Source organism: Cynocephalus volans, chromosome 13, assembly GCF_027409185.1.
Source record: "Cynocephalus volans isolate mCynVol1 chromosome 13, mCynVol1.pri, whole genome shotgun sequence".
NCBI classification, from domain to species: Eukaryota; Metazoa; Chordata; class Mammalia; order Dermoptera; family Cynocephalidae; genus Cynocephalus; species Cynocephalus volans.
The window spans coordinates 57,817,053-57,831,836 of NC_084472.1; the positions used below are offsets into that span (position 1 = coordinate 57,817,053).

Consider the following 14,784-nt stretch of genomic DNA (forward strand, 5'->3'; position numbering starts at 1 on the left):
GCCCACAGAGAATGCGCAGATTCACACATATGCATTCAACTCAGGCGTTCTAGAGCTCCTACTGAGCACCAGGTGCTGGCTGCGAGGGTACCAGGGCAAACAAGAGAGACATGGACCTGTCACTCTAACAAAGTGTCTACCTCTAAGAGAGAATGACAAGATAGTGAGTCTGTTACAGAGTAAGAAAAGAGGGCTTAGGAGAGACCAACAACTAAGTCATTTGCATTAGTCTGAACATGGTCTACTGCATAGAATGTAGTACTTTGTTATAAACCATCCCATGGCTTTGCCTTTCCAGAGCAATCCCTCTATTCCAACTCTTATCACATGACATTGCACTGCTATCACTTTTCATCAGTCTCTCCCACCAGACTGTAAGTACCCTGAGGGTAGACAAGTTGCCTTACATTGGATTCTCCAGACAAACACAGACCCCAGCACATCAATGAACAACTAACTTTTGTGTGTCTTGGATGAAACTATGGATTCCATAAGGGCAGGAACTATGTTTAATCCTTGAATTATATCTCCCTAAACTTAGCTATTTATAACTTGACTCACTTAGAAAAGGTTTTCTAGACGATATCCCAGTACTTTTAGGCAAGGCCATCCCTAAACTACTCTAGACAGAGGGGAATTCCACTTTTCAAAACACAGACTTTTTCCCAGTCTGAATTCCTTGAGTTATGTCTTTAACCTATTTCCTATTTACTCATCCTTTGTAGAGGAAGAGAAAAACTTGATAGCTCAATAAAAATTCTTCACATTCTCAAATAAAGTTACTAGTCTTCCCTTAGCCTTTTCTCAGCGAGGTCTGAGGAGAGGCACTTTTTGTCTTGTCCACCTATCTGTGTGTCTGTCTGTCTGACTGCTGGCCTAGGTAGAGCTTACCTGCTGGAGCCCTTCAGTAATGGAAGTCACGGGAGCCATCCCACAGGTCAGGGCCGAGAGCATGTACCCATCTGAGCCAATGGAACTATTAAAATTTCCTTGCTAAAAGAAAAGGAAGGGGAAAGAAACAGGGAATCGTAGTAACACAGAACACAGGGTTCTTGCCAAACTGGATTTGTAGTCATTGTCATCATCACTGCCACACGCACTTGCAGTAATTAATAAATACACAAAGAGAGAAAATACAACTTAAAAAATTTTTTTTTAAATTTCAAAACATCAATGTTGCTTAAAGATGCCCTTGATAAAGTGGTAAAATTAATCGTTTTATTAAATAGCAACCCTTGAGGACATGTCCTCTTGATACTCCGTGTGATAAATAAGAAATATGAGTATACACAAAGCATTTCTGCTGTGTCGTATTCCAAAGGATGACAGCTGCCTTGAAAAAAGCCCTCGAGCAACCGTGTGAGCCAAGACCTGAACCTGCCGCTTCTTCACGGAACACCATTTTTATGTGACAGAACCACTGACAGGCAACCTGTGGTTATTTAGACTTGGGTGTGCGGCAGACTTGTGGAAAACAAATGATGTGAGCCTGTCGCTTCAAGGAAAATAACTGGCAATATTTGTGCTCAATGTTAAAATCTGAGCTCTCAAGGAAAAATTAATAACTGTGAAAACCTGAATCCACCATCATGAGATTGTTAGCTTCCCAACACATGCTCTCATGATAAGATCAGCAGTGATATTTCTGAATTAACTTTTTTTGGTAACTCAGTGAACCCATATTTTCCAAATGACTAATGCATAATGTTACAAAATCATGAATGGGTAAAAGATTCATTCAAAGTGCAGGACAGACCAATGGATTTTAATGTAACAGAACAAAAAGTTCATTGATGCGGTTTCCAATTCCACACTGCAGCTAAACTTTAAGAAACTACCATTTGTCAAGTTTGGGTTTAATATCAAAAAAGAAAATTATGTCCATAATTATCTGAAAAGCCTAGTAAAATCCGACTACATACCTGTGAAAGGCTGGATTTTTCTCATATCCTTCAATCAAAAGAACATATTACAACAGATGGAGCACAGAGGCAGCTACAAGAATCCAGCTGTCTCCTTCTAATGCAGACTTGAAAGAGACTGATGAAAATGTGAAATGATGCCACTCTTTTCACTGAATTTTTGTTTTGAAAAACAATTATTTTTGTAAAAAAAAAGTCACATTAGAATGCACTGGGTTTATTATTATTGTAGATGGATTAATAAATAAATATTTTTAAATTACACAGTTTCAATTTCTAACATGGCAAATATTGATGAACATAGCTAATGCATGTGAGCACAGTTTTCTGGGGTTGTCAACAATCTGTAGGAGTGTAAAGTGGTCAAGAGAAGAAAAAGTTTGAAAACCACCAGACTATATGAATCCTGCCAACATATGAAGAGCTGTTTAGGATCGTTAAAAACGCAGAGTGCATGTGCTTTGACTTGAGATAAGCAGAAAAAGCCAAGCCCCACCCAAGCCACGTAAGCCATCATCCCATGGCTTTTAATGCAATCGAGGCAAAGTTCTTCCAACCTGCATATACTTTAATAAAGTTCAATATTTCTTTTATGCTGCTCAGTTCCACCTGATAGAACAGGACTCACTACTTCAAGGCTGTCCTACAGTGGGCTGACACCTCCAGAGATTTTCTGAATTCAGTGTGGCCTACAATTGACAGATATCCCTCATAAAGGTATATTTTTATGCATGTGGGTCAAGAGGAATGTTGTCAAAAAGCACACGGCACATATGTTCTCCTTCTAAAGAACATCACCTGGTTTCTAAAGATACTATTTTTGATTCCAAGTAAACTCAGTGGGAAAGCACATGAGCGAGGATGACAGTGGGCTGGTTGCACTTGCTTATCAGGTAACTTTTGGGGAAATGATACCAGAAGTAGGAACAGGGGAAAAAAAACCCTTAATCAATGAACCTGGCAATAGGTACCTAAAATAATCTAAAACTATAACCACTGTGGAAAAGAAAAAAGGCAATAAGCTGTATATAGTACATAGTATATATTATTCACACATCATAGATAAGTCATTTTCTTTTTAAAGAACCAGAGTTCCCAGACATTCCTACTGGTAAATCTATTCTGAAGATTAAGATAAATAATTAGTTTCTAGCAGACTACTAATTATTACAGAATCAAAAAACTAAGGGGAGAAAAGTACAATATTAGATAAAATGAACCTAACATACTAAAAAGTTATAATAATTTATGTTTTGAAATAAGTCCTCAGATAAACATCTTTTCAGACATATAAGGGTGTAGAGCTAGGACGGGGTCTGGAACTCACAGACCTCTCGAGCCCATTCACAAACCCTTCACACGCAGGTCTATGAGATAGGTAGCAGGCAAAAAGGTCCTTGGAGCCTTGGTTGAAGAAAGAATAGTCTTTATTCAGCACACACACATCTAATACCTAGGCAGTCCAAAGAGAAACTCCAAAACTCAACTGCTACTGGCAAAGGCCAAAGGAAAACTGAACAGCTGCCAGCAGAGTAAACATGCTCTATTTTTAGATGCGAGCTCTGCCTGCCAGCACTGCTTCACAAAGAACACACAATAGCAGCAAACCAAAAAGATACATGGGTTCACTTGCACATAACTTCACCCACATACAACTTGTTTACAAAGATATGTGCTGCACCACCCCCAACCAGACCTGAGTCCAGGGAACCTGACCAAACTATCTATTTTCCTCACAGAGGGGACTTTGAAAATCCATGGAAAGATTCATATATCTTTTAACTTTATTGTTAAAGTCCCCTCATACAGTACTACAACAACAAAAAGTATAGACAAAACAAGGATTTTACTTACTATGGCATCTTTAACAATTTGTTTGGCCACCTGTTCTGGTTTGCAAACAGATGTGGTCTCTGAAATAAGTCGAGTCTCCAAAGGCTAAAAGTGGGAAAAATGTATATATCAATACCATTATTGCCCATTACATTAACAAATAATTCTTACAGCCCCCTGATTTACAAATAATTCCAATTTTCTACCTTTGAGCTGATTCTCATTTTTAGAATAAAGTCCATCTGGGTTCTACATCAGTTTCTACCTGGTTATTGTGTAAAGTCCAGCCCAGTAGCTGAAGCAAGACAAAGATGCCCTTGCCAGTCTCTGTAGGACGCGTGGGGTCTCAGCTCCAATGATGACTTCAAAGCCAGAGTGAGAACACATCACTGGATACACATTCAGAAAGACCCCCTCCTGGACTCCTCAGTGCTGTCCAGACCCCTGACCAGAGGTGTTTACACAGACCATGTACCCTGAGCAAGTCTGACCCATGACCAGCATCTCCATTCTGACCATACTCCCAGGCCAGCAGAGAGGACTGACGCCCAGCGACAGAGCTGGGGGGCTGGGCAGGGAGAGCCCTAGCCCAGCCCCCGTTTCTTAAAGGACCTGCAGAGGTGGCAAAGAGATAGGAGGCTGAAAGATCAGGAGCTACTTGCAAGACAGCACTGGGTGGTGCCTAGTTTGGCTGTGTGCTGGTTATGGGGCTGGTGCTTCAAACCCCAAATCTTGGCCCTTTTGTCCTTCAAGAGGTGGCTAAAGTCCATCCCAGCTCCTAACTAGCTCAAAATGCCTTTTCTGAATTCTTACCTGGCAGTGATTACTCCCTCTCTCTTATTTGAACATTTCTGCCCTAATATACTCTTACATTATAGCTACTTTTGGATTTGCATTTTACCTCCTAAGTTTCTCATGGGTGGGGTCTTTTTTTCCCATTTATCTTTCACTCCTCTTTGTGGCTGGTGCCTTGCATATATGTGCTCAAGAATTCTTTAAATGGGACTTTCAATGAGAAGTTTCAAACTAAAGCCTTAAACTGCAGAGACTGTAAGTTTTATTTACCACGTAGGCTTGAAAAAATTAAACAAAATAAAAGCCAGAACATACGTTCTTAAAATAGAAAAGCAAAGCATTTCAGAAGAGTCAAGTATTTCTTGATGGACCTGAATTAAGAGAAAGGCCCTTTTGCAAGAGCCACCATTCACTCTTCCACACCACCAGGTTGGCATAACTATGCTAGATACTCACAAAGGAGATTTTAAAACATCAGGGCACCCCCTAAAGGGCCCACAGATCAGTGCAGAATTTTATTTACGGACATTTCACTGTAAGAAAAAATACCAACTTAAACAACATCAGAATCAAATTTTAACAGGGAAATCACCACCCTTCGTCGGCTTTGGCTTCAAACTAAAAAACTGCTTACCAAATGTTGCAAATCTGCTTAGCAGATCTCTGCTTATTCTAAGACAAGACATTTGGATTAAATTTACTTCTTTGAAATAGTAGTAATTTTAAGAGGCAGAGCCAAAGAGAAAAAAATAGGAAGAAAAAATCTTCTAAATCATAAACATCTTTTTGCAAATATATAGTCTATGGAGCATAAATGCCAATTTTTTAGCTGTGAAGATTCACAATTACAGAGTATTACTACAACAGAGAAGAAAACAAAAATCTAAAGATCTAAAAGTAAAATCAACTACAATTCAAGGTGGTAAGTCCCAATTAATTCCATTCTTCCCACTTTACTTGTTCATTTACTCTGAGAGCAACTACTGTGTGTCAAGGCAAACGGATGTTCTATTGAACGAAGTGCAAAGCTTACATTCAGCTCAGCATGACTGGCAGTCATTTTATATAATGTACAAGTCCAGTTGTGATAAGTGCTATGAAGACCCAAATCATCTTCCTTACAATGGCAGATGATTATCAGCTTCCTAATCAGAGACTCCTAATTCTAAAATACCAGCCACCACTATGAGCAGTTCTGAGGTACCATGCTGGAAACAAAAATTAAGAAAAAGCTGGCATTGAGTTTCCCAGCTCTCCTGTCGTGCCTGGGTCTCAAAATGCAGAGAGCAGGTGTTGCTATCCCAAAGGCAGGAGAGTACATGATTCCTCACTGGGGAAACTGATCAAGCCATGAGAAATGGTGAGCAGATGATGACATATGAGAGTCTTCTGATGAATGGTTGCTTCCTTCCTGATCATCCTATGGTATAGCGAACAGTTGAGAAGCCAAAGCTTACAAATGGCATTTTAGTGCCTCATTCTTAATATGAATAACAAAGATCACCAGATATTTTAGGAAAGACTAAAACAACAGAGAGAGAAAAAAAAAAAAAAAAAAAAACTCAGATGAAATAAAAAATACAAAACACAAAGAAACTTCAAATAAAGAAATAAACAATAAAAACAAAACAAGACCAAAAGCCTAGAATGAATATCCTTAGAAATAAGATGAAATATAAAATCCATGCAACAAGGCAAGAAGCTATAGGAAAAACTTTTTAATATATTCAGAGAAAAGAGATCTGAAAGAATTTTTATATAACTCAGCAAAATAAGAATTTCAACAGGAAAGTTAATAGATAAAGTTAATAAAACTAGAAAGTGGAACAAAAAGACAGAGAAAAGAGAAGGAAATTAGAGTCAGTCCAGATAGGCCAACATCTGAATAATAGAAGCTCCAGAAAAAATGAATACTTGAAATAACCTGGATGGAAAGAAATGATCAAGGAATATAATAAAACATCTCGGAACCAAAGTTCATGAGTTGACAAAATAAAAGAGCTCATTTGAGTGTCTATCATATAAAACAAGAAGACTTTACACCAAAATACATTAAATAAAGACAGGAATAAAAAGCTTTCAAAAATAAATAGAAAAATACATTCTATGCAAAAGGCTGGGAATCAAAATGGCATTAAATAACCAATAGAAACTCTAGAAGCTTGAAGTTAATGGAGAAATGTCCACAAAAATCTGAGGAAACCTTATTTCCAACCTAGTATTCTGTATCCAACAAAACAATCCATCAAGAATAAATGGAAAATAAAGGCATTTTCAGACACACATGTTCTAAAAATATGTTACCTCTGATGTGCCCTTTCCTGGAGTACAGCTCCACCAAAGCAAGCTAATAAACCAAAAATGTGGAAAATACTGGATCCAACAAGGGAAAAGGGAACCTGCAGCATGATGGTAAATAAGTACTGACAAGTACTTAGATGACCGCTGAGTGGCAGAGCTGGATTGGACCAGGAATATGGAGGGTTCAGAAGAAATGTCTTTAAGGGGAAAAAAAGGAAACTAACAGAATACCTGATGTGTTCAAATGGATCAAAAGGACATTTTCAGTTCTGTCTGAATCTAGGATTGAATTAGTTATAGATACATACAAAGCTAAGTAAATAAAAAAGCAAGACAGAAAATGCCATTATAGAATGACTCAGGTGTGAATAATACTTATAAAGTCATATTAATACAAACACTGAGTCTGGTTTAACCAAAGAGAGGGGGCGGTACATAGACAGTGGGAATAGATATGAGTCATAAATTTTATCTTCCACAGCAGAAAGTCAATAAATAATTTCTAAATCTTAAAAGAAAGAAATCACAGTATGAACATGTTAGCTTAGATAAATGGCTGCCTCTGGGGAAGTGGAAAGATGTGGCAAGGACTGACGTTGGACCTCTAAAACTCTGTGACATATTACTTTGATAAAAATCTGCTAAAAATTAACTTAAATCTTAAAAAAGGGGGCAGAGAGGAAGGAAAGGAAGGTCTGCCTCGGAGGACCTCAGGGAGGTCGTCAGTTACCAGCTCAGCACTGTACCCAACAGATAATAAACACGGTTGACTGGCAAACATGACTGTGAGCTGAAGAGTAGAAAGAAAAGCAAAAAAGAGGTTTACAATATTTAAGACTGAAAGTGGGACAGGTAGAAGGAATACTGACCTTTGTTTCATTTTCTTTGGCAAACCCAGGGGTGTCTGTGTCTGGCGGGTAGGCAACTGTGACATAGACATTATACGGCTTCACCTGCATTGTAAAAACAACGTTTGCACCTTCAGTAAACAAGATACAAGTTTGCATCCTCCGTTACCAACCTGCATTGCCTGCTCTGGTTTTTGAAACGGGGGAAGGCCAACAGGGTGATTCTGCAAGTGGAGAACTGAAACCAACCACATCAGGGAACCCCTCTCCTCGTGGATGATGAGAAATGAAGGCAAGAAGCTCGCCCTAACCTCTACCCCAGAAAACAGCTGACCCTAAGGTATGGCAAATCGCCTCCTTTTCAGTGTCTTCTGCTCCCGCTGACCAGGCACAGGGCCTGGGAGCTATCCAATGAAAACAGAAGACAGTGTTTTTAAAAAAAGTCTATTCAGGGCCGGCCTGTGGCTCACTTGGTAGAGTGTGGTGCTGATAACACCAAGGCCACGGGTTCAGATCCCTATATAGGGATGGCCGGTTGGCTCACTTCGGAGAGTGTGGTGCTGACAACACCAAGTCAAGGGTTAAGATCCCCTCACCGTTCATCTTTTACAAAAAAAAAAAAAAGCCTATTCATTTTTCCCCATACACTGCACACCACTCAGGCACTTTTTCAAGCAATGCGATCAGTCTGCTCCTTACAAACCGGATTGCAAATTTGTTTTCCCTTCAGGCTGGTATCTGATACTCTTGTGGGGATTTCACCTTCAAGATACGTTATGATCATTAAAATCCCTTCCCTATGCCCTTCTCATACCCCCATACCCAGGTCTAGGTCTAGATCAACCCCTTGAGAAGGTTGCTTATTCAAGGATTCCCTGTGCAACCAGCCCCTGCCCATTAGGAGGTCAGGAGTCACTTCTTCCTCCAAGGAGTTTCCCACTGGGTGGAACCCCCAGTCAGACCAGCCAAACACGTCCTGTGGACAACTCAATCTGTATTTGCATTTAGAAACTCCTCCCCCACCCCACCCCACCCAGCTTTTGTTTACAATTCCCTTGCCTCATGTGAAATCCATCTTACTCTGTGTATCTCACCACCATCCGTCCACACTTAACTCTCCCACTCATAAATATTTTCCCAACAAGTACAGTAGATTCTTTTGCTGGCCAGCCAAGACACACCCTTCCTAAAGACTCTGCTCAGCATCAGCCCTGCTAAACACTTGTATGTTGCCCTGATAATTAGAGACTCTAAGAGCAATGTTTCATACAATCAAAAGCTCTTTGCCATGATTTTTATTTGCTACTGGCTCACTCTTTAGTCCCCGAAAACACCTAGGGGGTTTGGAAGTGGAGAGGCAGCTGATAGCAAGGCTGGCCACTGCAAATCTTCAGAAGAATACATACCCTGGGCTGAAAACTGACCATACCGCTGTCTAATGCAACAGTCTCTAAGTGTATCCCTGGGTACTGCCTTAACGTGTGCCTTAACTTTTTCTACTTAGTTCCCTCTGTGTAGCATAGTCCCGAAGCCTGTGCGGGGAACAGCAAGGGTCGAGAAGCATGTGGAAGTGTGCAAGCAGATCCTGGCCAGCCTTCCTGAAAAGTGAGGCAGCAAAAGGAAGATGTCTTTGTCGGCTATGTTCCAGGGCAACCAGGGCGTGAGAGAACCCATTCACTCAGCATCAACAGGCATGTGGCTTCACGGCCCAGATAGGCTCACGAACAGCTCTGGATTGGGGCCAGGCAGTGAGGATGATGAGCAAGCAATTTCTCTCCACTTGTTTTTGAGATAGTGACTTAAAAAACTTGTCTCTCATAGCCCTGTCCTCTGTTGTGCGTAGACAGAGAAAACAACACAAATAAGCCAGTAAGTGGTCATTAGCCAACCCACACAAAGACCAAAGCTGACTGTTCTGTCAGCTTCTCTGGCCCCCTCGCCCACAGTAAAGACCGTGGTACCTAAACGAATGTAAGACAGTATTTCAAAGCAGTGTTCCTCAAACTCAAGGTCATGGATGAATTGCCAAAGGTTAAAACAGAGCTTTTCAGCACAGCTTTCTCATGGGGTAGGAATGCAACTGTTGGGGTTAAGAGAAACCAGTGTAATCCCTTCCTGGGCTGGTATTCTCTCTACAACCATCAAGTCAAATGACTCTTGTGGTTGGATACCTCCAGTGGCTAGTAACTTAACCATTTATGCCATCTTTTATTTATTGATCCATTGAACATGTATTGAATTACAACTATGTGCCAATATCATTCTAAGAACAAAGCATATGAATGTGAACAAAACAGACCTAACCTCTGCCCTCATGGAGCTTCTGGTCTTCTGAAACTCTTGGTCAAATAATTTGCCAAAGTATGAATACACTAAACTATAACTTCCTTTAATCTATTCATCTCATAACTCTATCAAGAAAGGAAACGAGAGTAGTTTGGCTTCCCTTGTTGGTAAGACAATGATGACTCCCTGAGGTCACTGCTTTTTCTGGGAATACTTTGCAGGTCTTCACTAACTGACTCCCCTCTTCCTAGCCCCTGTCTGTTTCTCCTTGTCTCTGTTCTCTGATCATTCTCGGTCCTCTCGCTCTGCCCCAATCCCACCCTATGATCCCTTTCTCCCTTCTACCTGGCCTCAGCCTCAATCAGAGAGACAACCAACTGCAACCACTTGCTCAAGAGTGGATTCATTATCACAATCCCACCTAGGAGTGCTGTTCCTCATTCTATCAAAACAAAGATATGGGGGCTGGAGAAATTATAGCTGTTTACATGAACCTCCAGAATTTAAGCTTTAACTTACCTTCAGACTGTAGTGGGAAGAGACTGGGGAGAAAGGATGATTGGGATAAGAGCAACAGAAGGGAGAACACCTGTTTTTTTTTTTTTGGTTTTTTGCTTGGTCTTTCCTACCACATCTTTGGCTATAACCCACCTTAGAAGTCTGCTTTTCAAAGAGATTAACTTTTAAAATCTTTAAATGATTTATTTGTACCTAAAAGACTGCATAAGAAAAAAGACCCCCAAAATGCTGACAAAGCATTCTTTCAAAATTACTCATTGTCCCTACAACATTTCCAGGGTCCTTGCTTAGTTTGGAAGCAAGGGGAGGTAGCCAGGAAGACTTAAATGTTAATTAAGCCAAAAAGTAACATCAAAAGTATTTAGAGTTTGAGCAGTTACACAAGGTTGCATTCACAGAAAATACAGCCACCTTGATCAAATTACCCCGGTTTCAAAAACACACTGCTATAAATTCATAGGAAAAGAACCACTGGTTTGATTCAAGTCCTACTTTGAGAAAAATAAAATTTGATAACTGAATTTATTTTTCCCCACACCTATTTTTCATAGTGTATATTTATTTTATTTTTTAGGTGAGGACATATTTAATGGAGTCCAAATATGGACGGACGCCCAGCAGACTTGCAGGCCCAGGCCAGCTCCCTGCAGTGTATGAATCACACTTGTCACAAAGAAGCTGAGGGGACTCTTTCTGCACTAGCAACTCTCTTTTCCCTCTCCTTTAGTAGCACCTTCATTCTACCTGAAATGGAACCAGGCCACCCGGATTATACACTTTGCCCTACATTAGTGAATCCTGACGTAGCTCTGCAAGACAAGACGGAGGGACAAAAAGCCCTCATGAGCAGATGCTTTGTCTCCAAAACACCCCTTCACCTACGTGGATTCTAAGACCAACGTGCAGGCCTGAGGCAACCAGCCCGATGAATCCAGCAACTTCTAACCTGAATTTCAGACACATCACCTGCTGCAAAAAGATCAGCAGACTTGGAGTCAAAGGCCTGGGCCTTGTTACTATTTCTGTCACTAAGTAACTATGTGACTTAGAGCAATTCATGGATTGTGTTGAAAACTCAGTTTATTATCTGTAAGGTAGCATAACCATATCCACCTCACACACTTAACAAAATTTGATAAAAATAAAATGGTTACTCACAAAAGGACTCTTCAAAGTAAAAACTGCCACAGAAATACCAGTATTCTTGTTTGACATTTCACAGCCATGCATGCCCTATTGGCTAAGCATATTATAATGTCTGTTACTGTTTAAGAGCATCAAGCCAGTTAATAACAGTGATATCTGTGGCTGGTTCCTTTGGTACAAGAACAGCATCATCGTCTATTAGTGGCACATCAGGACTCGGTCACTAAGCCAACAACTCATCTGCACTGCAACGCTTGTCCAGTATCTAAGCAGTGTGGCACTCTGTCACACACCATCAAGGTCTCTTCTAGGGATCTTCTAAACAAGGGTCAGCAAACTATGGCTCGTGAGCCAAATCTGGTCTCTGCGTATTTTTATAAAGTTTTATTGGAACACATTCCACTTGATCATTAACATATTGTCTACTACAGCTGCCTTCCTGCCACCGCAGCAGACGTGAACAGCTGTGATAGATACCTCTATACCTCAAAGCAAACATATTTATTATCTGACCCTTTACAGAAAAAATTTTGCCAATCCCTGATCTAAATCATTCACCAGGATTCCCAAAAGCACACTCTTAAGTACAAAAGGGCTTGGCCACAATGAATTCTCTTCTGGAATTTTAACACCACGATGTAGTGTTATATTTCAGAACATACTGCAATAGAAAGAATTTACCTTACCTTTCCAGTACAAGATTTTGGACAGATATATATGTGATGCTCTCTAAGCATCTCCATGTGACAATAATGCACAAGTCTACTTTGCACACTGAGGTATAAAGTTGTCCACATCATGACAAACACTTATTTTGATGCTAATCTTACCTACACCCTTCTTCCACAAAATGTTCTATTAACTATGAAATCAGAAATCACTCACTTTCCTCAACATTTCTCTAAGATGTGAAAAGATAAGTATTAAAAGAGCCAAATGATTTTTTTTTATTCCAACCCCATTCAGATGAGGAAACTGAGACCAAGTTAAATGACTTGTCTAAAACCTAAGAGTTAGACAGTAGCTGAACAAGCTCTTTCCTCAAACATAGTAATTTTATTATGCATCACAAGGACAGATCTTTTTGTTAAAGAAGGATCTTTATAGAATAAAATATCTGATTAATAACTTCACACATACTCACACAGCATCAGACCAAAATACTACGAAAATATTACTAGTACTTTGTATATTAAATTAAACAAGCAAAAACCCCATAACCATTTTGCTTCTGTTATAACTACAATAATCTTTATGCACTGAAACATTTTAACTGCAACAAAGGGTTGAGCCAATTCTCTTTCACTGTCAAACTTATGTATCTCTAGTTTCATACAATAACATGTGTAAAGCAGCTACAAAACTAAAGAGGAATAGACATTGCTGAGTTGAGAGGAATAGATTCAAAAATGAATATGATTTTTACCTCCATCTGCAAAGCTTCGGCCAATCCCCTTAGAGCAAACTTAGATGGAGAGTAGGCCGTGAACCCGAACAATCCCAACTGTCCCGCCTGAGAGGACACAAAGACGATCCTGCCCACCCGGCGCTCCTTCATGGTGGTGATCACCGCTCGGCTAGGGTACACGCTGCCCAGGTAATTGATGCTCATTAATTTCTGCAGGGAACAAAGAGGCCACACGAGGAGTGAAAAGGTCAAAAGTCTGAAGACTGCATTCAACAGGAATTTTGTCTGCTTTCCAGATTTAAGCTCTTCAATAGAAGCCCGAATGACTAGGGGGCTGAACAGATTTGTTGATAAATAAATGATTAAATGATGTTGCAAATGTGATGCTCAGGACCTACCACCCAAAACTGACTTCAATTTAGTCGTGCATCCTTGCAAGGACAGCAGCTGTGTCTTTGCTGAAAACTGGTCAAAATTAGTTTTCTTCTTATAAAAAGGTACACTGCACATTGCGCGTGATGCTTTTTGAAAGACAGTTTTAGGAAAGAGCTTCTGAATATTTCCAGCCCTATTAGTTCTAAGCTAAAGAAAGACCAGAAAGACAGCAGGATGGTGAGTAACAGTATGAATTTGGCTTCAAGCCTTGGCTCTATCATCTACTTCCTATTTGATGAGAATAAGAAAGTCAGACATGCTACTCATTTTCTCAGCTGAAAAAGCGACATTAATATTGGCACCACCTCAGAGGGCTGCCGCAAGGATTTGAGGAGAAAACTCACCTTAAACGCTAGCACAGCCCCTGGCCCACGGTGAGCCCTCAATACACATTGGCGCTTATATTATGATGGGTAAGAACTCACGTAGGTACTATTAGTATATTTTCCTCTCATCCTATGAACTCTTTAAAACCTTTAATTTTAACTTGAAAATCTAAGAATACTTGCATTGAAATATTTCTATATTACTTGCATTAAAATGTTTCAAATATTCAAATATTTGCAAAAATATTAGATCCATCATTCTGTAAAACTAAACACTTCAACTAGGGAACTTTAAGTCAATCGTGATGCAGTAACTCATTTGAATATTGGGTAATTTTTGAAAAGGATGACCAGAAACACTGGGAATGACAGGGAAATATTTATACTGTAAGTTTAAGAAAAGTAAAAGGCAGACTATATTTACACTGTGACTGTAAGTACTGTAAATATTAAATAGAAGTACACATGCACAGGTGCAAAACCAAGGAAATACAGAAAATTGTAAGTGTTAGGATGCATTCCCATTTTTCTCCTAAAATATATTTTAAGATCAATACATTGTTTTGATTATTCTAAAAATGTATTTGAAAAAAGATAGCACACTGAACCCAAGTATTTATCTCAGTTCCCTTTAGAGACCCCACTAAAATCTCAATATAGAGATTTATTTTTAAGGAAAGAACCCACAAGAACAAAGAAAATAGGAATAGCAATGATATTTTGGAAGCTGAAGTACAGAATGACGAGTGATACCTTAGCAGACAACAGAAAACTGAATGCTAAGCAGAAAGCAGAGAAACTAAAAGCAGGACTGAAGCACAGAACCCCCCAAAGGCTCAAGTAGCATCAAGTATTTCTGGGGCAGGGGTAAGGGGTGGGTGGGCACAGGGCTGAAAGACAGGAGTACGAACTAAAAGTCTTTAAAAAACAGTCAGCAGTTGGCCAGAGCATGGTGTTGATAACAC

At 39.8% G+C, this 14,784-nt stretch overlaps 1 protein-coding gene across 1 annotated transcript in view; it reads right to left on the reverse strand.

Annotated features, from left to right (window-relative positions):
* The window catches only part of KDSR (3-ketodihydrosphingosine reductase), a 35,412-nt gene that overhangs the window by 4,974 nt on the left and 15,654 nt on the right, over positions 1–14,784 (reverse strand). The window contains exons 6-9 of the mRNA XM_063077307.1: positions 13,077–13,268; positions 7,721–7,804; positions 3,777–3,860; positions 892–993 (exon numbers count right to left, since the gene is read on the reverse strand). Of these exons, the coding sequence (XP_062933377.1) occupies positions 892–993; positions 3,777–3,860; positions 7,721–7,804; positions 13,077–13,268 (462 nt within the window). The remainder of the gene's footprint in view (positions 1–891; positions 994–3,776; positions 3,861–7,720; positions 7,805–13,076; positions 13,269–14,784) is intronic.